At 40.9% G+C, this 25,450-nt stretch overlaps 2 protein-coding genes and 1 long non-coding RNA gene across 5 annotated transcripts in view; 2 read left to right on the top strand and 1 right to left on the bottom strand.

The window, feature by feature from the left end:
• Window positions 1–9,910, top strand: part of ZNF713 (zinc finger protein 713) — a 31,331-nt gene extending 21,421 nt beyond the window's left edge. The window contains exons 3-5 of one of the 2 annotated variants that reach the window (XM_027126270.1): window positions 1,589–1,715; window positions 2,043–2,135; window positions 5,908–9,910. In XM_027126270.1, coding sequence (XP_026982071.1) covers window positions 1,589–1,715; window positions 2,043–2,135; window positions 5,908–6,950 — 1,263 coding nt within the window. In that variant the 3' untranslated portion in view covers window positions 6,951–9,910. The remainder of the gene's footprint in view (window positions 1–1,588; window positions 1,716–2,042; window positions 2,136–5,907) is intronic. The other variant, XM_027126271.1, reaches the window with a different exon arrangement.
• Window positions 9,911–15,907: 5,997 nt separating this feature from the next.
• LOC113630634 (uncharacterized) lies at window positions 15,908–18,580 on the bottom strand. The gene is made up of 3 exons (XR_003437050.1): window positions 18,432–18,580; window positions 16,366–16,565; window positions 15,908–16,029 (listed from the first exon to the last, which is right to left on the bottom strand). It is a non-coding gene; the product is annotated as an uncharacterized LOC113630634 (long non-coding RNA).
• Window positions 18,581–18,758: 178 nt separating this feature from the next.
• Window positions 18,759–22,424, top strand: MRPS17 (mitochondrial ribosomal protein S17). 2 transcript variants are annotated; one of them, XM_027126275.1, is made up of 3 exons: window positions 18,759–18,885; window positions 19,449–19,588; window positions 21,618–22,424. In XM_027126275.1, exons 2-3 carry the CDS (start codon window positions 19,466–19,468, stop codon window positions 21,885–21,887), a joined length of 393 nt encoding a protein of 130 aa, XP_026982076.1. In that variant the 5' UTR covers window positions 18,759–18,885; window positions 19,449–19,465; the 3' UTR covers window positions 21,888–22,424. The 2 variants fall into 2 exon arrangements, with proteins under 2 accessions (XP_026982076.1, XP_026982075.1); XM_027126274.1 differs by lacking the exon at window positions 18,759–18,885 and adding an exon at window positions 18,892–19,192.
• Window positions 22,425–25,450: the final 3,026 nt, after the last annotated feature.

Genomic DNA, 25,450 nt, shown 5'->3' with positions numbered 1-25,450 from the left:
CCATGAAAATTACAGTTGGTTCAGGCAAGAATTATCAGTGAAAGCCAAAATGAGTGGGTGAAAGTTTGAGGAGGAACAAAGTATCTCCCCCACAAGAAACTTAGTAATTACAGAATTCAATAGTAATCTTCCAAGGGAAATTACTGGTAGGTAACCACCTTAACCAAATTATCAAAGTTAACATTGCCAGTAATGGAACTAGTCAACAATGCGTACAATTCACTGAGAAGAACCCAGCATCGCTCCTGAACTATTCCTGCCATAAATGCATAGTGTGAATCTGCTCATGATGAGACATTAGACAAGCCCCAATTGAGGTTTATTCTACAAAATAACTAGCCTGTGTTTTCAAAATGTCAGTGTTAGGAAATACAAAGAAGGGCTGGGGAACTGCTGCAGATTCAAGGAGACAAAAGATACAAGACAATCAAAAATCTTGATTTTTGTTATAAAGGACATTATTAGGACATTTAGTGAAATCTGAATAAGTATATAGCTTAGACAACAGCACTGTATCGATGTTAATTTACTGATTTTGATCATCCTGTTGTTACGTAAGATAATTCCTTGTATTTAGGAAATAAACAAATTTTTTAGGGGTAAAGGGGCATCACCTCTGCAACTTACTCTTTTTTTTAATAAATTTATTTATTTTTATTTATTTATTTTTGGCCGCGTTGGGTCTTTGTTTCTGCTCGCAGGCTTTCTCTAGTTGCCGCGAGCGGGGGCTACTCTTCGTTGCGGTGCGCCAGCTTCTCATTGGGTGGCTTCTCTTGTTGCGGAGCACGGGCTCTAGGAGCACGGGCTTTAGTAGTTGTGGCACGCAGGCTCAGTAGTTGTGGCTCACGGGCTCTAGAGCACAGGCTCAGTTAGTTGTGGCGCACGGGCTTAGTTGCTCCGCAGCATGTGGGATCTTCCCAGACCAGGGCTCAAACCTGTGTCCCCTGCATTGGCAGGCGGATTCTTAACCACTGCGCCACCAGGGAAGTCCCTCTGCAACTTACTCTTAAACAGTCCAGGAAAATTATAGAAAGAGAAAGGGAGAGGATGGGCTTTTTCTTTTACTGATCCCAACATGCATCACGTGCCTTCTACTCTCAACCTATTTGCCCTTGTTGCCTTTTTTTTTTTTTTTTCTTTTTAAACACACTGGAATATTCTCTCTCCTCTTCTGTCTAAAGCTTAAAAATCTGTTAAGGTTGTACACATGATCCACCAACTTGATACCTACTTTCACTATTTCAACATATCCTGAATTCTTTCAATTCTGAAATCTTAATAGCATGAATTTTCCATGTAGCTTTTTAATTGTTTAGATGATACGAGAGAGTTTCCTCTGCAGCAGGTTGTAAAAAGCCTAAAAGCAAGCATTATTTCATGCATGTTTTTAAACCTGTCTTGAAAGATGATAGAAGATAGAATTGTTGCTTCCAAAATTTTGACCTGGATTACTCAGAGCCCTGAAGACTTTCAGCACAACTCTTTAGACATCCTAACCTTTGTCTACTGCAGCACCTTTGCCTCTTCCCCTAAGGGCCCCTGTAAAAAAAAGTTTTCTGGCTGAGCAAGGATGTACTTGGTGTTTCAGGAATCACTGACATTCCAGGATGTGGCTGTGGAATTCACCAGAGAGGAGTGGGACCAGCTATACCCTGCTCAGAAGAACCTCTACCGAGACGTGATGCTGGAGAACTATAGCAACCTGGTTGCACTGGGTAAGGATGGCATCCCTGTAAGACTGGAACTCATTCTACATGGGTTTCTTTCCTTTAGTAGTGAAAACCTTCGAAGCTTTTGTGTATATAGTTCAGGCCAGGATGGAAGAATGCTAATCAGTTTTGGAGACAGAGACCTCTGTTTTTTGCTTTCTTCTCAGGTAAAAGGTCCTGATTTTGAGATGGGTAGCTTTAGTTTGCTGCCTCTGAAGCCTCCCCTTTCCAAATCCGGAGGCCCTATAGATTAAACAGGTTGGAAATGAGTTCTGAGAGAGATTTTTGTTCCCAGTATAAAATTCTAAGATACACATTTTTTCCCATGAATAGGGCATGAACTTTATAAGCCGGAGGTGATCACTCAGTTGGAGCAGGAGGAGCAGTGGATGATGGAGAGAGACAGCCCACCAGACACTCATCCAGGTGAGAAGCAAGCATTTGGGTGTTTGCACCTCAGTGAAGGAAAATAGTCGCTTTTGAAATACTTAACTGAGTGTGTTACAAACATCTGCCTCTGGGATTTAAAGAGGCATGCTTCTTAAAAATTCAGTTCATATTTGACATTTTTCCAAAGTGGAAATGACTCTCTTACTTTTTTTCTGATTAAACAGATAATATATACTTATTATTTTAAAAACTTACACAACACAAATTTATTTTGAAGGTGTTAGTTTGGATGTCCATAAATACCTTGATGTTGCAAATCTCCATGACGCATTTTCTTTCTCTCTTTATTCATACATCCTCTCGGTATTCTTTAAATCTTTTTCTTCTCCATATCAAAAATCCTCTGCCATTTTTACCCATTTTTCGTTCTTTTGTTTTTCTTTTTATTATCAAACACGTTAAACTTGTCTAAAACCCATAGCCTCAGTTCTAATTCTCTAGCTCACCTTTGTGATGTGACAAAGGTGTACTACCAGTGTTACTAAAATTGTTTTCTTGGAGATTACCCCTGACTTCCTTCCAGTCAAATCCAGTGACTAAAAAACCACAGTTATTGTCTCCTATGATTGTGTTGCATTTAACTGTGCTGACTTGACTTTCTTGAAAGTACACTCTGGCTTGTGATACACACCATTCTTGCCTCTTCTGGCCTCTCCCCTGTCTCTCTACCTGCTCCTTTAAATACCCTCTCTCCCTCCTTATTCTTCTAAAGGCATATATTCTTATGGACTTGGTGTTCACTCTGTAGTATCATGCTTTTAAGTGGCCTTTCTATGTTCATTTTCCCATTTCTACATTTCTAGCCTCAGTATTTCACCCACATTCTCTTCCCAGATTTTAGATTATATTTGTGTTTATGAATGTCATGCTATCTTTTTTTTTTTTTTTTGGCTTCATTGGATCTTCGTTGCTGCGCACGGGCTTTCTCTAGTTGCAGTGAGTGGGGGCTACTCTTCGTTGCAGTGCGCGGGCTTCTCATTGCGGTGGCTTCTCTTGTTGTGGAGCACGGGCTCTAGGCACGTGGGCTTCAGTAGTTGAGGTGCACGGGCTCAGTAGTTGTGGCTCGCAGGCTCTAGAGCACAGGCTTCAGTAGTTGTGGTGCATGGGTTTAGTTGCTCCATGACATGTGGGATCTTCCCGGACCAGGGCTCGAACCTGTGTCCCCTGCATTGGCAGGCGGATTCTTAACCACTGCGCCACCAGGGAAGCCCCTGTATAATGCTTGATGAGGGTGTTCATCCTTAGCATTGCCCACCCTCCTCTTAAGGGCAGTTGCAGTCATGTCTACTAACATAGGGGCTCGGGTTAGGTGAGGAGCTGGAGCAAAGAGACTAGAGTTTGTTTTTCAAAACTGCTTTAAAGCCCAAGATAATCATTGTCTCCATCTGGAGTCTAGACCCTGTCCCCTGGCGTCTTGCTGGGTGGCAACCTTTTGGTTGAATATCTGATGTGCCTTGAGGGTGTCTACCATGGGGGAGCAGTGCCTGTACATTTCATGCACTATCACTCCTCCTGGTATGTTGATCAGGCTGCCCTGTTTCCAGGGATAAATGAAAGTTCTGGAAGATAGGCCTTAGGCAGTGAATGCCCTGAAATCTACTCCTAGGCTGTAGGAGCCTAGAGCACCACACTTACCTGTGGTGCCAGGAGCCAGGTCAGCAGCCTGTGGATTTTGATGCTAAGAGAATAGAAAAGACAGTGTTCTGAGCTCCAGCCAATTATTCCAACCGTTTTAGAGCCAAAGTTCCTGAGCAGACAAAAGCATTTTATCTGAAAATAAAGTGGTCCAGTTGATAATTCGGTTGAAATGATAAACTGGTTTAAAATAAATCCTTTAAATCACATTTTTTCCACCTATAATTTAATTCTTGACCAGAGTAAGTTTATTTTCTGACTTGGACTTTTTTTTCTTTTTAAAATTTCTATTGCATGTTCAGCCAACTAACTCATCATTTGTGATAAGAATAAGCCCGAAGTAACCTAAATGTGAATTGACTTTGGCACATCCATAAAATTGGATATTTTACAGTCCTTTAAAAATTATGTAGAAATGTATTTGATGACATGGAAGTGTGTTCATGCTATGCAATAATGTAAGAAAGCAAAATAAAAAACAGTATTATGGTATAATTCTATTTTATTTTCCCAGGACAGTTGCTGGCATAATTATTTATTAATGTTGCCTCTTTTGCTGTCAAGTGTCCTTGACCATAAGCATATGTGCCAGCTTCAAGGGGACCACTCGTACAGCTTTGTATATACCTCCCCTGCGGGTAGAAGACCAGGACTAGTGCATGATTCACATCTGAGAAAGCTAAAGCAGTACAAGGCCTGAGAACAGCTGACTCTGACTAAGGAAATGGCTTTGATGGGTGAGCCAGGAGAAGCTGCTGAGTTAGGATCAGTCTGCGCTACCCAAGTTTTGTTGGGACAAGGTATTATGAGTGTTTTCATGAGTCAGCCAACATGATCTCGTCCAATAGGGTTCATTCATGCCCTAAGGCTGGTCCCAAGGGATTACCCAAAATTGAAATATATCTATCCTAGATCACGGAAATGACTGGAGAGAGAGGGGTCTAGCTAGAACCTTCCAAGAGTCATAAAAGTTCCCAAAAGTGAGTCTGTTTTAAACATCCACCAAGCTGAGAGTGTGAAGCTACTGTACAAAAACTGGCCTATCTCTTGATCTCTCTTCCCTCCACACAGCTGCTACCCTCCAACTCTTGTTAGAAGGGAATTAAACAAGAGTTAGTGAGTGAAGGAAGAGGTGTATAGGGAAATAGTTAAGGGGAGAAATAAAAAGAGTAGAAGCAGGGAAAAGACTAGCAGGGAAGGAGTAGAGGGGGGGAGAGCCAGGGAGAGAGAAGGAGGAATATTGACTCTGTAACAGCCCAAGGAAGGGGAGAGGGATTAATTTTGAAGTTTTGAATACTATACATGACTGAACACTTTAATTACTGAATAGAGACTGTTTGCAGCGTTATGTAAGAGTAGGAGTATCTGTTACCTAATAATTAAAGGAAGAGCATGGGTCCTGCCCAAATCTTCATACAGAAGCAGAGGAAAAATACCCCCACTAAATAAAGTTTAAAGAAGCAGTGGGAGACTGAAATGAAATTTTGTTTTTACCACAATCCATGTGTCATGTTTGTTCAAAATATGGTTACATTTATATTTATGTGAATATAGGAGAAATCTGGCAAGAGAGGCTCCAAACTTAACAATGATTACATTTAGGGGGTGGAATTCTTACTTTGTACATTGGATATGTTACTATAAGCAAGTATTAGTTTTATCATTTTAAACAAAAGATTAAAAATCAGAAGACATACTTTTAAAATAAACCAGTAGTTGGTATTATAATAGAATAATCCACAGGTGAGATTTAGAAGGTCTTGGACTTGGACCTGTCTTCTTTAAGTAGTCGTCTCTGTCTCCCACCTCTGAACACAGACCTTACCCTGATATTTCTTATTCTCCTTTCCATTTCCTTTCGACTATGTATGCTCCTGATTGATCTCTTCTTTTTATGATTACCACACGTATTTTAAAATTTCCACCTGCTCACTGCTTCTCGTCATCCTTCTGTAGTCTTTCCCCTGTTACATGGCCATATTTCAAAACTTTTAATGCCACATTTGCCTTGTCTGCATTACTGTCAGTTTCATTTGGTAATTCACTATGCAATAATTTCTTTTACAAAACAGAGAATACTGAAAAGTGTTTATATGTTCTGAATTTCTTTTAGATGGGGAGAATAGTCCAGAAATAAAAAAATCAAACCAGAATATTTCTGATGAAAATAAAACCTGTGACATGCTAATGGAGAGATTAACAGGAGACAGTTTCTGGTATTCCATCTTAGGTGGACTCTGGGATTTTGATTACCGGTTAGAATCTAACCAAGAAAACCAGCAGAGACATTTAGGACAAGTATCTTTCACCCACAAAAAGATCACACAGGAGAGAAGCCTTGAATGTAATAGATTTGGGGAAAACTATAATCTGAACTCAAACCTTGTTATGCATCAGAGAATTCCTTCAATTAAAATACCCGTTAATTCTGACACACAAGGAAATAGCATCAAGCATATTTCAGACTTCACTTACTATCAGGGAAACTATGTAAGAGAGAATCCTTATGAATATAATGAGTGTGGAAAAATCTTCAATCAACATATTCTTCTTACTACTCATATTCATACTGAGGGGAAACCCAGTGAGTGTGGGAAGGCCTTCAGCCAAAACTCATCTCTTACTCAACCTCAGATAGTACTCACAGGAGAGAAGCCCTATAAGTGTGATGAATGTGGGAAAAGATTCAGCCAGAGGATACATCTTATTCAACATCAGAGAATTCACACAGGAGAAAAACCTTTTATATGCAATGAATGTGGGAAAGCCTTCCGTCAACATTCATCCTTTACTCAACATCTGAGAATTCATACTGGAGAGAAGCCCTATAAATGTAATCAGTGTGGTAAAGCCTTTAGCCGTATCACATCCCTTACGGAACATCATAGACTTCATACTGGAGAGAAACCTTATGAATGTAGTTTTTGTGGGAAAGCCTTCAGCCAAAGGACACATCTTAATCAGCATGAGAGAACTCATACAGGAGAGAAACCCTATAAATGTAATGAATGTGAAAAAGCCTTCAGCCAGAGTGCACACCTTAATCAACATAGGAAAATCCATACTCGGAAGAAATTATGTGAATATAATAAATGTGAGAAAACCTTAAGCCACAGTCCTTCACTTACTCCTCAGCACATAACTCAGAATTTTTAGCTTTGTTCTGGTGGGGGTGGGGGTGGGGTAAGGGACTCATATGAATATATAAATGTAGGAAAATTTTGGTCAGACCTTTTCATCCCATGCAATATCATATTATTCATAGTGGGGAGAAAGGTTATAGATAAACTTTTAATGTGTAGAAGCCAAATAAATTTAGACCTTAAACTAGTAGCATATTATATTCCCAGGACAGGTTATAAGTAATGAAAGTAATTTATTTTATAAACAAGATTATATGAGGAGTCATGTTTTAAAACTTTTCTTAATGACCAGAAATCGTGTAGGCAATAACCTATGATTATTCCCCTCTGATTTTTATAGCATAAAGTTTTTAAATTATATAAACACTGATTAATCAAGGCAATGATATAGTATAACCAGTCACATAAACTTGAAATCAATAGAAAAGAGCAATATTCCTTAAACTTCAGTCATTTGTATGCATCCTTTACAGATTTTACCATATTCAGTGTTTACTTAATATTTTCCTTTAAAGGGACTCAGAATTTTTAGCCTTGTCCTAGGAAATATTATTTATGGAAATTGTGAGTTCTGTATGCTAATTATATTCTAATTTCCATCAAAATAAATATATAACTTTGAAATTGAAAATATCCATTGGTGTACCACCTAAGTCTTCTGACCATTTTTTGAGAAGCCATGTGAGAGGATATGGCAGTATTATGTTATTTTTTAGGAATCCTTGCATTATTTTCATCAAACGGGTCCTAGGATCTTTAAGAAGAGTCTTGGAGGAGACTGAGGGTCATATTGATGAACTTTGAAAAGTGATTCAGAGAAGTCTACTTTTCTATCCTATTATTCTAGTTTTAAAGTTCCCTGTAGCAAACATAGATTTTTGAACTAAAATTGTCATTTCTGTTATTACTGCAGATTTGAATAGAGAGGAGGTTTTATTTTATAATGACAGGGGCTTTATAAGAATTTCTACACCTCCCTGCACCACTGTGGAAGACAGAAGTAGGGTACCATAAAAGAGGATGAGTGGTGGTGCCACACTGAGGCTAAGAACCAGGGAAGAGCCTTACTGGCTTATATAAACAACTAAGGAAGTGTTACTAATTGGCTTATTAATTCATTTTATTTATTGAAATATATTTATGTACCACCTTTTTCCAAAAAGAATTTAAGGTGTTTTAATTTGATTTTTATGATTACTGCCTTGTTTGACAGAAATCACTTTTTGACATTACAAAGCATCATAAATATAAACTGTCACAAGCCATGAATAGCTGCAACTAGGAGGCTGCTTCTGTTTCTTGGCTTTCTGTTTTTCTCTTGGTCTTCTCAGGCACGGCTGAAGAAGCCATGAGGCTAAGTAAGAATGCAGTCCCCTTGCTTTCTCACCTTCCTTCTAACATATCTCCCAGCTCAAGACTTGCCATTTTTTTTTCCCCTGTGAAGGACTAGATATCATAGGCCTTAAGTGAAAGCTGGAATGATTTAAATTTTTTTTAAACTTAAAACACTAAAAACCAAGAAAGTAATGAAATGAATTCATTTCACCATGGAAGTTAAACTTTTCAAAGTACATTTATGTCCCATGCATCAGTGGATGAAATAGTTAATAAAACCCCAAGTTACTGTAGTCATGGAGGATTTCTAATCATATTTTGTGTTCAAATATCTGTGAAATGGAGATCCATTGTCAAGACAGATAAGTTCTGGAAGTATCTTTTCACCAAAAGGATCTACATTGAACATTTATTTACCCTAAGGAGGCAGAGTATAAAGCACTCAGGTTTCAGGAAGAGAGAGTGAGCCAAGGCAAAGTCTCAGATAGCAGAGGTATGTATGAAAAGAATTAATGGTTAATTACAATTGGTGAAGCCTTTGATCAAAGTTTAATTTTGCAACCAGAGGGGGGAAAAAGCTGAATAATCCACAAAGAGTGCTAAGGGCTTCAATACAAGGCAGTGTATCTCAGCACAGGGGAAGAAGGAGAGCAGTGTGGGATTTTTCAGGAGAGGATCAGCAGAATTTGGACAATTTCAGAAAAGAGGAGTCGGGACTGAAGAAGACCAGTTGGCCATGGATTTTCAGCAATGCTTCATAAATAGGAATTATAAAATTAGAAGCCTATTATATATCCTTAGGGTCATAAATGATTATGCTTATGTTAACTGTACAGTAAACTGTGTCATTCTGGTGCGAATTCGTTCTCATGTCCTTTGTTGTCTTCAACATGTTCCAAGTTACGTGAATCCTAAGTATATTTATTACATCAAAATTCAAGGAAGCCATAGGAGTAGTACTCATTCAGAAACCTGTTGGTATGATTTATTTCTGTCTAGGAGGGCAAGATATTACCCTTTTACATATATTAATTCATTTGGTCCATCCAACCAGGTGTTGTTGCCTTTTTTTTTATGAAAAGAGATACTTCAGCTTAGACATAATAATAAGTGATTTATTATTCAGGGTTTCTTGGACTGAAATGTCACTAGAACATGGATCATGTTACTCTAATCCAGTGGATACAAACAGTGCCTGGAACAGTGTTTTATAGCGCTCTGAAAACATTTGATAACTATATTAAAATTAATAAAATGAGAGATTGCTTCTCAACACAAAAATTCATATGACTCTTTCTCTGAACCTCAGAGTATAAAAGGATTACCATGTTGATAGATTCTCTTATGTCCAAAGGGCTTATGGGTTGGAGAAAAATACTCATCTGGATTTTGATTAATGTTCAATTTATTAATTTAAGGAAACAACTTTAAGCAGCCAACATTCCTCTAATTATTCATAGATGTGCAAATAATAAAAACTTAAGAATTTCTAAAATTAGATATCCCTACTCTTTTAAACACTGATCAGATTTAAACACATGTAAACATTTCATTAAAATCACAAACCTGGGGCTTCCCTGGTGACACAGTGGTTAAGAATCTGCCTGCCAATGCAGGGGACACGGGTTTGAGCCCTGGTCCGGGAAGATCCCACATGCTGCAGAGCAACTAAGCCTGTGCACCACAACTACTGAGCCTGCACTCTAGAGCCCGTGAGCCACAACTACTGAACCTGCGTGCCACAACTACTGAGGCCCACGTGCCTAGAGCCTGTGCTCCATGACAAGAGAAGCCACTGCAATGAGAAGCCTGTGCACCGCAACGAAGAGTAGCCCCTGCTCGCCACAACTAGAGAAAGCCCACGCGCAGCAATGAAGACCCAACATAGCCAAAAATAAATAAATAAATAAAATAAATTTTTTTTTTAATTTCAAATTTTATTAAGTGCCTTAAACACATTAAGAAACAGGTAAGAGGTACCCAGATTATAAAAATAATTATACTGAAACTAGTTATAAAAATGTTAACTCTGGGCTTCCCTGGTGGTGCAGTGGTTAAGAATCCACCTGCCAGTGCAAGGGACACAGGTTCGAGCCCTGGTCCGGGAAGATCCCACATGCCGCAGAGCAACTAAGCCTGTGCTCCACAACTACTGAGCCTGCACTCTAGAGCCCATGAGCCACAACTACTGAAGCCCGCATGCCACAACTACTGAAGCCCGCGTGCCACAACTACTGAAGCCCACGTGCCTAGAGCCCATGCTCCGCAACAAGAGATGCCACCACAATGAGAAGCCCACGCACCGCAACAAAGAGTAGCCCCCACTCGCCACAACTAGAGAAAGCCCGCGTGCAGCAGTGAAGACCCAACACAGCCAAAAATAATAAATAAGATAAATAAATTTATAAAAAAATAAAGTTAAATCCATGGACTTGATGTTTTTATCCTTATTTGAATATTTTCCCAGGGTTCCAATTTTCATATGTTCCTAGGTTTACGTTTTTCTACCAGGTATTATTTGTCTACCTTCCTCAGATTTTAGTAATCTTATTCAACCCAAAATAAGAATAATACTGTAACAGACAAATTAAGTTGAAATTTATGGGTTAGCAACTGTCTGATCTTTAGTTAGGTCATCCATAAAACCTAGTTGCACAGACCAAATATTCTTTGGTCTCGTTTTATAACAAAATATCACTTGTTATGTCATGGGACATTTTAAGACCCTACTTTTATATAGATTGTAAATTTTTGACACTTGAACTTTCCCATAACCATCTGGCCCATTGGCCTGTCATTATGGTATGGTGATCTCGCTGGCTAGCATTATTTAAAGCTTTTATGTGCATCATTAGGATAATTAATGAGGCTATCCAGCTCCTTCCGGAAGAATGCAAGTTTTGTTGTCAGTTTTCCTCTATAGAACATTTGGCTACTTCATCATTTTGCAACATACTGCAACCAACTTTCTGCTTGTTTACTGTATGTAACTGTTAGAGGTGATTAACTGTTGAACCATCTTTCTACTTGGTCTGAGTGACTGTCTGGTTCTTCCTATTTCTTGATATGGTTCAGCATTTTCCAGGATTATCTGGCTTGCCCAACACCCCTTTGTTTCTTCTTAACTGATTAAACAGGAAGAAATACATATATACACATACATCCATGTATATATACGTATATATGTACATATGCACATACTTAGCAAGAAATATATATATTACTTTTTAAGATCAGTATTGAATTATACATACCATTTACAATCATCCTTTTATGACTGTTATAACACACTTGACTTGAGCATCATTATGAACACTTGGCCTCTTACATAACAAGCAATTCCAATTAACCATTTTTTTAAATGCTCAAATTGTGAGAACTTGGCCAGTGGAAGCTGCATTAAGCTAGCTTCTTTTAACTCTTAGCACTTTATCTGTTATCTGTAAACACGTTCTCATTTTTGGAGGTAAGGTGGTCCAAACCCATTCCAAAATTTTCACTGCTCCAAGATGTGAGTATACTGTCTTTTTTTTTGGCCGCACTCAGCATGTGGGATAACAGTTCCCCAATCAAGGATCGAACCTGCACCCCATGGAGTGGAAGTGTGGACTCTTAACCACTAGACTGCTGGGCAACTCCCAAGATGTGAGAATAGATTCCTCCTCCACCTCCTGCCCAAAGAGTTTTAGATTCTTTTAGTACAGAGTAGTAGAAAAGACCAAAATCTGGGCACTAGGGATGTCTGTGACCATTGAGAGTGAGCAAAAGTCCTGCTGCTACTACAGCCACTGCTATCAGGACACTTTTTAGACTTTATAGAAAACCTTCAAAACTCCACCAAAAGCTATTAGAACTAATAAATGAATTCAGTAAAGTTGCAGGATACAAGATTAATATACAGAAATCATTGCATTTCTATACACTAATGATCTATCAGAAAGAGAAATCAAGAAAAGAATCCCACTTACAATCACATCAAAAAGAATAAAATACATAGGGAATAAATTTAACCAAGGATGTTAAATACCTATACTCTGAAAACTATAAGATACTCATGAAGGAAAGTGAAGATGTTACAGATAAATGGAAAGACGCCCCGTGTTCATGAATTGGAAGAATTCATATTGTTAAAACGTCCATACTACCTGCAGAAAACTATAAGAAGACACTGATGAAAGAAATTAAAGTTGATACAAATAGATGGAGAGATATACCATGTTCTTGGATTGGAAGAACCAACATTGTGAAAATGACTATACTACCAAAAGCAATCTACAGATTCAGTGCAATTCCTGTCAAACTACCACTGGCATTTTTCACAGAACTAGAACAAAAAATTTCACAATTTGTATGGAAACACAAAAGACCCTGAATAGCCAAAGCAATCTTGACAAAGAAAAACGGAGCTGGAGTAATCAGGCTCCCTGACTTCAGACAATGCTACAAAGCTACAGTAATCAAGACAGTATGGTACTGGCAGAAACAAAAACAGAAATATAGATCAATGGAACAGGATAGAAAGCCCAGAGATAAACCCATGCACATATGGTTACCTTATTTTTGATAAAGGAGGAAAGAATATACAGTGGAGAAAAGACAGCCTCTTCAATAAGTGGTGCTGGGAAACTGGACAGCTACATGTAAAAGAATGAAATTAGCAGACTCCCTAACACCATACACAAAAATATACTCAAAATGGATTAAAGACCTAAATGTAAGGCCAAACACAATCAAACTCTTAGAGGAAAACATAGGCAGAACACTCTTTGACGTAAATCACAGCAAGATCCTTTTTGACCCACCTCCTAGAGAAATGGAAATAAAAACAAAAATAAACAAATGGGACCTAATGAAACTTAAAAGCTTTTGCACAGCAAAGGAAACCATAAGACGAAAAGACAACCCTCAGAATGGGAGAAAATATTTGCAAATGAAGTAACTGACAAAGGATTAATCTCCAACATATGCAAGCAGCTCATGCAGCTCAATATCAAAAACACAACCCAATCCAGAAATGGGCAGAAACAGACATTTCTCCAAAGAAGATATACAGATTGCCAACAAACACATGAAAGAATGCTCAACATCATTAATCATTAGAGAAATGCAAATCAAAACTACAATGAGATATCATCTCACACCAGTCAGAATGGCCATCATCAAAAACTCTACAAACAATAAATGCTGGAGAGGGTGTGGAGAAAAGGGAACTCTCTTGCACTGTTAGTGGGAATGTAAATTGATACAGCTACTATGGAGAACAGTATGGAGGTTCCTTAAAAAACTAAAAATAGAACTACCATATGACCCAGCAATCCCACTACTGGGCATATACCCTGAGAAAACCATATGTACCACAATGTTCATTGCAGCTCTATTTACAATAGCCAGGACATGGAAGCAACCTAAGTGTCCATTGACAGATGAATGGATAAAGAAGATGTGGCACATATATACAATGGAATATTAGCCATAAAAAGAAACAAAATTGAGTTATTTGTAGTGAGGTGGATGGACCTAGAGTCATACAGAGTGAAGTAAGTCAGAAAGAGAAAAACAGATACTGTATGCTAACACATATATATGGAATCTAAAAAAAAAAAAAAAATCATGAAGAACCTAGGGGCAGGACAGGAATAAAGATGCAGACCTACTAGATTATGGACTTGAGGACACCGGGAGGGGGAAGGGTAAGCTGGGAGAAAGTGAGAGAGTGGCATGTACATATATACACTACCAAATGTAAAATAGATAGCTAGTGGGAAGCAGCCACATAGCACAGGGAGATCGGCTCAGTGCTTTGTGTCCACCTAGAGGGGTGGGATAGGGAGGGTGGGTGGGAGGGAGTCGCAAGAGGGAAGAGATATGGGGATATATGTATATGTATAGCTGATTCACTTTGTTATAAAGCAGAAACTAGTACACCATTGTAAAGCAATTATACTCCAATAAAGATGTTAATAAATAAATAAATAAAATGTCCATACTACCCAAAGCAATCTACAGATTTAATGCAATTCTTGTCAAAATACCCATGACATTTTTCACAGAACTACAACAAATAATTCTAAAATTTGTAGGGAACCCAAAAGACCCTGAATAGCCAAAGCAATCTTGAGAAAAAAGAACAAACCCAGAGATATCAGTCTCTCTGACTCTAGGCTACAAAGCTACAGTATGAAACAGTATGGTCCTGGCACATAAACAGACATACTGACAAATTGAACAGAATAGAGAGCCCAGAAATAAACCCGCACGGTTATGGTCAATTAATCTATGACAAATGTGGCAAGAATATACAATGGAGAAAAGATGGTTTATTCAAGAAGTGGTGCTGGGAAAACTGGACAGCCACCTATAAAAGAATAAAAGTAGATCATTTTCTCACACCATGAAAACAAATAAACTGGAAATTATTAAAGACCTAAATGTAAGACCTGAAACCATAAAACACCTAGAAGGAAATATAGGCAGAACACTCTTTGACATAGGTCTTAGAGATAATTTTTTGGATCTGTCTCTTCAGGTAAGCGAAATGAAAGCAAAAATAAACTATGGGACAGAATCAAACTTAAAAGCTTTTGCACAGCATAGGAAACCATCAGCAAAATGAAAAGGCAAGTGTCCATGGACAGATGAATCGGTAAAGAAGATGTGATATATATATATATATATATATATATATATATATATATACACAATAGAATACTACTCAGCCATAAAAAGAATGAAATATTGCCATTGCAGCAACATGGATGGACCCAGAGATTAACATACTAAGTGAAGTAAGTTAGACAGAGAAAGACAAATGCCATATGATATCACTTATATGTGGAACCTAAAAAAATGATACAAATGAACTTATTTACAAAACAGAAACAGACTCACAGACATAGAAAACAAACCTACAGTTGCTAAAGGGGAAAGAGGGAGAGGAGGGATAAATTGGCACTTTGGGATTAACATATACACACTAGTATATATAAAATAGGTAATCAACAAGGACCTACTGTATAGCACAGGGAACTCTACTCAATATCTTGTAATAACCTATAATTTAAAAGAATGTGAAAAAGAATCTGAATCACGTTGCTGTACACCAGAAACTAACAGACATTGTAAATCAACTATACTTCAATTTAAAAAATTCGACAACACATTAAAAGGATCAAAAAACATGATCAAGTGAAATTTATCCCTGGGATGCAAGAATGGCTCAACATACACAAATCAATCAATGTTATATACCACATTAATAGAATGAAAGATAAAAATCATATGATCCTCTCAATGGATGCAGAAAAAAACATTTGACAATCCTGTCATGATTTAAAAAAAAAATCAACAAATTGGGTATAAAAGGATATACTAAAGATATCTGCATTCCTATGTTTATTGTAGCATTATTCACAAAAGCCAAGATATGGAAATAACCTTAGTAGCGTCTGATGAATGAATAAGGAAATGTCATATATATATATATACACAAAATACTATATATATTTTTACATTATATATATGTGTATATATTATATAAATACAAAATGCCATCTCTATATATGTATATACAAAATACCATAGACTGTGTGACTTATAAAAACAGAAATTAATTGCTTACAGTTCTGGAGGCTGGGAAATCCAAGATCAAGGTGCCAAAACATCTGTGTTTAGTAAGGGCCCACTTCCTGGTTCATAGACAGTGCCTTTTTGCTGTGGCCTCACATGGTGGAAGGGAGCAAGGGAGTTTTCTTGGAGTCCTTTTGTAAAAGAGATTGAATCCCATTAATGAGGGCAAAGCCTAATCACTTCCTCAAAGCCCCATCTCCTAATACCTTCACAGTGGAGGTTAGGATTCAAGATAAGAATTTTGGAAGGACACAAACATTCATACCATAGCAGTGACCGTGAGGAGAAATGGATGAGAAGGATGGGTTGGGGGGCAGGGGGTGGAGGGAGAGAGAGAGGGAGATTGAATATGAGAATGAATAATGTGTATATGGGTTATGGGTTAGGGGACTGGATGGCTGACCAAGAAGCTTATCAAATGTGGGGATGTTTTACTCCTTTCCAAAAGCATCTGATTCATGTCTTACACCATGGATGATTGCATGTTGTTTTCCATTTTCTAAGTGCCGACTTCTTTATAGGTTAAATTTTTGTGGGTGCAAGCAGCCGACATTGACTCTGGTTGTATAGTCTCTTCAGGACACCTCCCTCAGGATGCAGTAGCTCCAGGATGCAGTAGCTCCAGTCACCTCCCATCTTCCGATCAGAGCACTCAAGATTCATATTCCTGGAAGGTAATTTGATTGGTTCAGCTTGGGCCTCGTGCTAAACAAAGATGGAGGACCTTGATTGGCAGACCCATTGAAGCTACAGACACAGGAATTCACAAAGGCAAATCAAGGTGTTTTTACCACAGCAGACAGGACACTAAGGGGTGATAGGACTCAATCGGATCCCCCAAAATGGTATAAAGATTCCCTTAAACTGAGGACATTGAAGATACAGCAGATGCAGAAAAAAAGCCTTTTCAGAGTGTCCCTTACCTGACTAAAGGCAGAGCTTTCTTTTTTTTAAGACAATAGCTATTCTTTTAATATATATTTTTTTAATATTTATTTATTTTGGCTGGGCCGGGTCTTAGTTGAGGCATGTGGACTCCTTAGTTGAAGAAAGTGGGATCTAGTTCCCTGACCAGGGATCGAACCCGGGCCCTCTGCACTGGGAGCAAGGAGTCTTACCCACCGGACCACCAGGGAAGTCCCTAAAGGCAGAGCTTTCTAAGAGTGAAGCTGCCGTAAATCCCCTCTCAGGGGAGATTCCAGCTAGGAAGGAGACCAACAAACCACTGGCACCAGGATGAGAAATTGTACAAACAAACATTATCACAAACTGTTATACTTTCCATTGTTCTCATAAAAGCCCATTTGCCTTTCCTAAAAGTCCACTTGTTTTCCCAGAGGCCCTTTCTCCCTCCTTCCTTCCCCCTATTAAGTTGGTATATAATCTCCTATTTCTAGTTGTCCAGGAGTCTCTTCATCTGCTCCTGCATGCATGTGTAAATAAACCTTGTCTTTTCCCCTGGTAATCTATTATCACTTCATTCACAGCCCCACCATCGACACTCAAACCTGTTAGTAGAGGGAAAGTTTTCCTCCCAATGAGGGTTGGAAAAAATCAGCAGATGTTTTTTCTACCTTCGATGGTGTGAAATGATTTGATTTGCATTTTAAAAAATCATTCTGGGGGGACTTCCCTTGTGGTCCAGTGGTAAAGAGTCCACCTTACAATGCAGGGGACACAAGTTCAATACCTGGTCAGGGAACTAAGATCCCACATGCCATGGGGCAACTAAGCCCACACACCACAACTACTGAGCTCGCGCACCTCAACTACAGCCCACATACCTGAAACTACAGAGCCTGTGTGCACTGGAGCCTGCGTGCCACAACTAGAGAGGAGAAAACCCACACACCACAACTAGAGAGATGCCCGCGCTGCAATGGAAGATCCCGCATGCCTCAGTGAAGATCCAGCGTGCCGCACGCAACTAAGCCCCGACACAGCCAAAAATAAATAAATAAATAATAAATCTTAAAAAAAAATCACTCTGGGTATGTCATTGGTTTTATTAACAAGAGAAGTTGTAAGTTTGCTTGTAAAAGAAAGGAATTTAAGTTCATAGCTAGAGGGAAATATGATATCCCAGAAAAGTTTTTGTTCATATGAAATAATGCATATAAAGTTATTACCACTTTCATTGAAAATTAGCTCCCATTTCTGAAATTTCAAACATCTCACACTCTCCCCACCACCATCTCTCCTTTTAAATTCACTTACTAAGCGTGCCCTTGGCCTTAATTCTTTATCTGAATGCACACTTCAATCTAATGACACCACTTTTTTTTTTTAACCCTCCATTAGCTCCCTCCTAGTCTAGCAATTCCCTAACAAGAGCCTAATACGTTCCCAGCCTTCCTTCTAACTGAGAAGGCGTCAGCAGCAGCCCACATGTATATGTACCCACACCAGACTTCTCTCCATCTCACAGATATTGAAAATTAACACCTAAAGTCATACTAGACATAAAAATCTCCCGAACTTTATCTTAAATACAACTGCTGGGGGTGGAAACGCTTAAACATTTCAGTCTCACCATTTGGCAGCGTCCAATGTTTCAACGTTTGATGAATGAATTAAGTTCCTTTGATTTGGAAGGCCTTGTCCAATGCCTGGGAGCTCAACAGAAAAAGAGGGAAACTAAGTGGAACGGATAAAGGAAAGGCCGAATCCCAGCGCTCCAGCCGCCGTGCAGGTATGGAAAGCAGAGGTCAAGGTCTCCAGTTAAGCCGCAGCCCGCGGCTCCTTTTAAGGGGGAGTGGGCGGAGCCCTGACTTTAACCCCGCCCAGGACTGAGGGGACTCGCGGCCAATGAGAGGGCGGTCCGGGGTGGAGCGACCTGCGAGCGACGTGACGCCATCACGCTCCGGTCGGCGCTCCGCAGGGCGTGCGCCGGAACAGTGGACTCTGTGGGTGACCGACGCCGCGCTTCGCAGTAGAAGTGGGGTGGATTTTGGAGACCGAAGCACCGCGTCGTGGGAGCCCTCCAGGCGAGTCGAGTCGAGTCACCCGACCTCGGGGTTTTAGGGGCGAAGGGATCAATCATCCCCAACCTTCCTCAGGCTGGGCGGCATGGACTCACTATTAATTGATCTCGAAAGCAATGCCAAGTCAAGGTCTCCGGTGGAGAGGACACCACGGCCTCGCCGCGTCGGCCTTTCGTGCCCCAAGTAGCCAGGCTGTGAGCGTCTGGGGAGAGGCAGCCCAGCGGGATGGAAAGCAGTAGGGACGCCAGTAAAGGCCAGTGTTTATTAGCGCTGTCGGGCACCTTACAGGTTAAATCTTCAAACCACTCCTGTGAGTAAGCCCTGTTGTTATTCCCATTTTGCAGAGGGGGAAACTGAGGCTTAGAGAGGTTAAAATTACAGCTTTGTAAACAGTATAAAGATGGGAAGTTGAGTAGTTAAGGAAATAATGAAATGTTTAAGCAACTCTAAAGCGGTGATTCCAGAGGGCCAACAAAAGCTGTTTCTGAACTGGGGCAGTTCTAGTGACAAAATTCATTTGGTGAGTCACAACCATCAGAATATTTAACTTTGGAATTTGTTTACAGGTGACCAAAGACACACAATGTCAATAGCTCGTTCATCTGTCCATGCCAAATGGGTCGTGGGGAAGGTGATTGGGACAGCAATGCAAAAAACTGCTAAAGTGAGAGTGACCAGACTTGTTCTGGATCCCTATTTATTAAAGGTAAGGAACATCTCTATTTTCAGGTGGCATTGATAAATCACCAACATGTTCTGGGTTCTGAGCAGAAAAACACTCCTCTGTCAGTAAAGGTGCATTGAGCATCTGCTGCACACCAGACATTGTGCTGGTCTGTGGGTGTAACAAATGGTTCACACTCACACTTTAGAGACACATAGAGTTGATTTCAATTCAGTCTGTTAACTGCTGTAGTCATTCTATGTGCAACGTACTGTGGGAGCAGAAGACTCCTCATTCTTCCTTCCCAGGTTGCTGAGGAGAGCATTCTTGATTATATAAGACATATGAGCTGAAGCTTCAAAAGGATTTTATCCAGAGAACCAGTTGGGGGGCAGGAGGAGTTGGGGGAGTCATTCCATGATGAATAGTTTGTGGAAGTTCTTTTAGCCATGTATTTACCTAAAACAAATAGACTGCTAGTTATTTCGGCAGCAAAAATGGGTTTATTCGGGATCAGCAGAGAATTGCAATTCAGGGTCTGCAACATGGTGAGCCACATGCGAGTCTCCCACAAAAGTGGTGCGGTGACCGGGGAGGAGAGTGCTTTTACAGAGGGGAAAGGAAGTTGGGAGGGGATGGTAAACAAAGAGTCCATGACTCTTGACTGGCTGAGTTGTTGCCGGGAAAGAAGAGCATGTCTTTCTTCCTGTTGAGCTCTGCTATCATCACAGGGTGTGAGAGCTTCCCCTTCTGGTCTCCTGACTCTGTTTAATTGAGGTTTCTGTTTATTAATTCCTTACACATGAAAGGGCATGACATTCTAACTGGAGCAGCAAGTGGTTCGGCAATGTTGAGCCCAGAGCTTGGCATTAAGTAGATGCTGTTGTTGAATGAACGTGAGAAGGATTGGAGCTGGAGTATGAAGGGTCTTTTATGTTGTGTTTTGGATTTCATCCTATAAGCAGAGGAGACAGAGACAGTGATGAGGAGTGGAGGTAAGGAAATGGGTAAGGAGGTTATTGCAGATGTCTAGGATGGAAATAGTAAAGAACTGAACAGTCCTGGGAGCAGTGAGGATGGAGTGGAAAGAGATTTCAGGAAAGAAGGGACAGCGTCCTTGATTTGGTAGATGCGCAAGGGAGGGAGGGGGAAGTGCCAAGGCTGTTTCTGCATTCAAGGTTGCGCACACTGGTGGGCACAAATGCTGTTTGTTATCTAGGATCAAAAACACAGGAGCCTTTTCAGGGTCTCGTGATGCTGGGGAGATCCCAGCCGGGAGAAGGACGTTGGATCTCATTGTCCTCCTAGCCCTTCGACTCTCCCTCAAAGCCTCTCAATGAAATGGCTTGATCCCAAAGCAAAAACAAAAACAAGACCACAGGAGCAAGTTGAAGAGTGATGGCATGATCATTGGCCTTAGAATCAGAGGGCCTTAGTTTGAGTACTGGCTGTTGGTTACTAGCCGTGCACATTACTTCACCTCCTTGAGCTTGTTTTTCTCATCTGTTAAATGGGACTACATGCTGTGGCAGGGTTGTCTTGAGGAATAGGTGATGCTAGTTCTCATCTGTGGCTTGTTTGTAATACTTTGAGTGAGGCATGAAGCTAAGTGCTTTATGAACATTATAATGTTTCATTCTCTTGATAACTTTAGAGGCGCAGGCATTGGAGCCTCATTTTATGGTGGGGGAAAAAAACCTGAGCTTGGAGTAGTTAAGTGACTTGTCCCAAATCACACAGCTAGTGGTGAGATAGTGTGTTTTTAGGCTGGAGAGAAGGCTCTACTGGGAAGGAAGAGTTTAAATATTGTAGAAGAGGATGATAATTGATAGAGCAAGGGTACTGCAGGAAATAAGCAGGAGAGCTCCAGACAAGATCAGTTCTAGAAAAGTCATTGCCGTTTTCCAGAAATTAAGCAGCTAATTTTTGCATTGGAAGTCTCCATAAGTATGTTATCTATTTTTCCCCCCAAGTTCCAGCTTGTTTTCTGCACATTCCTTTTTCAGATTTTGTACTGCATTGCCAGGTCATGGATGGGAACTACTGATTTGTTTCCTCCTTCTCTCAACAGTATTTTAATAAGCGAAAAACCTACTTTGCCCACGATGCTCTCCAGCAGTGCACCGTTGGAGATATTGTGCTTCTCAAAGCTCTACCTGTCCCGAAAACAAAGCACGTGAAGCATGAACTGGCTGAGATAATTTTCAAAGTTGGACAAGTCATAGATCCAGTGACCGGAAAGCGCTGTGCGGGAACCACCTACCTGGAGAGTCCAGTCAGTCTGGAAACCACCCACCTAAGCAAAAACCTGGAAAAACTCGATCTCTCTTCAACACAGTGAAGGAGGATTGGAAAACGGAGCCAAAAGGGAAGGATTTCTAAGTTTGCTTTATGGAAAAATTTTTATAAGTTTCCTCACAAACCGTCCAGTTTCTCTTCTGGTATTTATGAACTAGCTAAAAGTAAATGAAGTAAAGGCCTTGTTATAATTTTTCATAAAGTTTTACAGTCATGTTTCAAATTTCCTTCTCAGCGAACATACTTTCCTGTTACACTAAGTGTGCCTAGCAGTGCGCTGTATTGTTTGTAAGCTCACTGTTTTAGAAGGTGGTTTTTTGTTTTTGTTTTCATTCAGAGGAATCTGGAATTTATCTTAGAACTTTTATTTTGGGAGAAGAAAACCTTTTGGTATCATAAACAGATAAGACCACATTAAGTGTATATTTATTTTTGATACTATATATTTGAAACTAAGTTTTTCTCTGATTTAGCCAATTCCAAATGGAAACAATTAACATGCTGGGGTCAGATTTTATCAGACTAAAGTCTGTATTAATAAGCATGTTGACACGCAGAAAATAAAACTAAAATTCTGTCACTTTTCTCCTGTATCCTAGGCTAGATTAAATAGGAATGAGTTCTTAAAATCTGATACATTGATGAAGTTGTAGAATTTCTCACATGCATTTGAGTTGGAGAGTTTCAGAGTTTTATTGCTGTTCATTGATAAACTGTGATAACTTAGGTTTTGACCTGATGAAACACTGAGCTATATATTTCAGTTTTCTGGCTCCCAGAAGGGACTTGGAGTATATTTCAACCTCAACAAATATGTCAGTAGTTGAGTAATAACCACAGGCACTGCCCCCTCCTCAGGGCTTATAATCTCCTGGGCAGGTATGCACAAGTATCTTCATGACAAACACAGAAACACATGGGTGGGGGAGAAATTGGGGTAACTTTCCAGAAAAAAAATTAGAGAATGCTAGAACTGAATCTTAAAGGAAGAGTCTCCAGGTTAGTGCATGAGGCATTTGGAAAGGGCATTCCAGGCAGAGGAAGGGGGTGTAAAGTCCTCGAAGGATGAGAGGAAGGACTGTAACCAAGGGGTTTTGGAAGCGGTGAGCACTGCTGGGACATTGAACAAGCGTGGAACTCAAGTAGAGCAATAGGCAGGAATTGTAAGTGGTGGTGGGTTGTTTAATGTTTTAAAGAGTGATATAACTAGATTCACATTTCTGTAAAGTAATAGCATCTGTGTCAGGAATAGACTGGAATGGGAAGGATTGGAGGTAGGGAGACAGTGACCTGTTCAAAGATTGGTCCTAAGACATAAACTGAGTTGGGCAGGGAAGATGAAAAGAAGATAGATGATGTTCCGAAGTAGAACTCTCAGGGAGGATGAACCGAAGGGAGGCATCTTAGACTGTCTGCCAAGGGGGTGGCTATGCGGTACTGGTTATCCTGGAGGGGAGAGGACACCAGTCCAAGCTATCTCTAAAAGCTCAAATATTTTAAAGGCTTACCTATACTCTAATGTATCATTTTTATCTTAACATAGATACTTTTCCTGAAAATCTTGGTGTAAAAATTATCCTCCAGGAAGATGCCCCATGTTTATCCTATGACACTGTAACCTAAGCCACACACCTGTGAAATAAGAGTATCTCCTTCCCCCCAGTAAAAAGCACTGGGTTAATGGAACTTCAGAGCAAAATGATAGTGGAGAAAAAAGTGCAGAATGAGTGGCCTAATACTAAACACAAAAGCCAGGTCAGCAAAGAAATGACTTCCAAGTTAACATTTCAGGAAAATAGACTTGAAAGCGTTTGTCTCCTGAAATAGAGCTGAGAAATTGGGGAATATGTAAGAAAGTCACACCGACACCCCTGGCTTGAAGAGGCCCTGCCTCCCACAGTGCAGGATGGCAGACATGTCCTTTCCGCCCTGGTGAGAACTCCAGCCTCCCTTTTGCGTCTCTGCAGCCTCTATGGCCTCACGAAGCGTAAGCCAGTTGAGATCAGGAGCTGGCCTGATCAACAGCCTCTGGCCTCCTGTCCCTGTGTGCCTGGCCTCCTTTCCACCAGATGCCTCTCCCTGGTCTGGGGCAGATCCTTGTTTCCCTTCCTCCATCCACAGGATCCACTTCTGTTCTCCCTGGTGGCTCCTTGCCATATTAACATGTTCAAACATTGCCCCAGTCAGAGAAACTCCTGCACCCCTGGAGCCCCCTCCCCCTTCCTTCGCCTCCAAAGATTACCAGCTTCAGAGAACCCCTCAGTCCGCAAGCCCAGTTCCTGCCCCCAGCCCTCCTAGCAGAGACCTCCCAGCTCCCCAGTCCAGAGTGTCGTGGTCTGAACGCGGGTTGGAAAAGAATTTCCAGACACGAGGCAGAATGTAAAGAAGACAATTTATTAGAGGGAAGGGTTGCTGCCAGAACAGCGGGCCGACTTCCTAGTATGGGAGAGCCGAGCAGGAACATGTGCTATTGATCAGTTTTTATAGCAGAAAAACAAAGGACTGGTCCGAGGTGAAAATTTCGTTTACCAATTGGTCGGGGCACATATACCTTCCTTCTCTAGGGTGGGAGTGGGACAGGCCAGATGCCTTTCCTTATTTGGGACAGGTCCTGTTGCCCAGATGGGCGTCGCCCAGGTGGGCTCAGGAATTTTGTAACCATCGCAACATGGTGGGGAGGGCGAGTAAGAGTCCGGTAAGGGGTGCTAAGGGGTGTAACGCTGACACTTTTTCAGGCAGGGTCGTACTTTGCCCTTGAAGCACCTTTGTCCTTGGAGCACCACACAGGATTCGCACTGGCCTTGAAAAGCTCCCTTTGGTGGCTGGGGAGCTCCTCCCTGTTTCTCTCCCTTTTCTAACTGTCCAGCTCACTTTCTGCGGGCCTTGTCTTGGTTGCGGTTTCATGAGAACATTCGTGGCTCTTTTATCTTGCCACAGGATACATTTCCCCCCAACAGTGCCATCCTGACCCACGCCCTTCTTTAGGCTGTTTCCTTGGCCAGGCGGAGTTGTCCTCCCTCCTTCCACGAGTCAACTCTTTCCCTTGGGACTGCGCTATTGTGCCAGCTCCCCAGGGTCTATCCTCCACTTCCCAGGCACCACCGGTTACATGCTCTGCCGTCCGTGTTCCCTCCCTTCTCTCCATTTCAACACTTGACACTCCAGTCATTTCACATCCAGCCCCACCAGACTGGGACGGCTCGAGGGCGAGGATGGGGCCCAGCCCACCGGTGCTGAAATCAACGGGAACAATGGAGTCTGGAGACCACGAGAGAACCTGAGTGTGCGTCCATCCAGAATGCTTCTATTACAGCGTAATAGGCAATATATTTACACGGAGCAAAATCCAAAAGGGTATTCGGGGAGAAGCCCGCCCCCCCCCCAGCTTCGTACCCCAGCTCCTGGATTCCCCTAGGAACCGTGTTACTCTCCCCTTGTGGATCTCTCCACGTGGGTTCAAGCCTTGCCCTTGTTCCTTTGGCGCACCCTGTGTTACGCACCGAGCTCCTTTCGCTGGAGCTTAAAGTCTCAAAATAGGTTTTTCTCCGGGTTCCCTTTCTCGCGGCTCGCAGCTGCGGGACCTCAGCGCCGGCACGCACTGCGGAC

Source organism: Aethalodelphis obliquidens, unplaced genomic scaffold (assembly GCF_003676395.1).
Source record: "Aethalodelphis obliquidens isolate GAN/ISIS:26980383/991018 unplaced genomic scaffold, ASM367639v1 scaffold30, whole genome shotgun sequence".
NCBI classification, from domain to species: Eukaryota; Metazoa; Chordata; class Mammalia; order Artiodactyla; family Delphinidae; genus Aethalodelphis; species Aethalodelphis obliquidens.
This window is presented reverse-complemented; position numbering and strand designations above follow the sequence as displayed.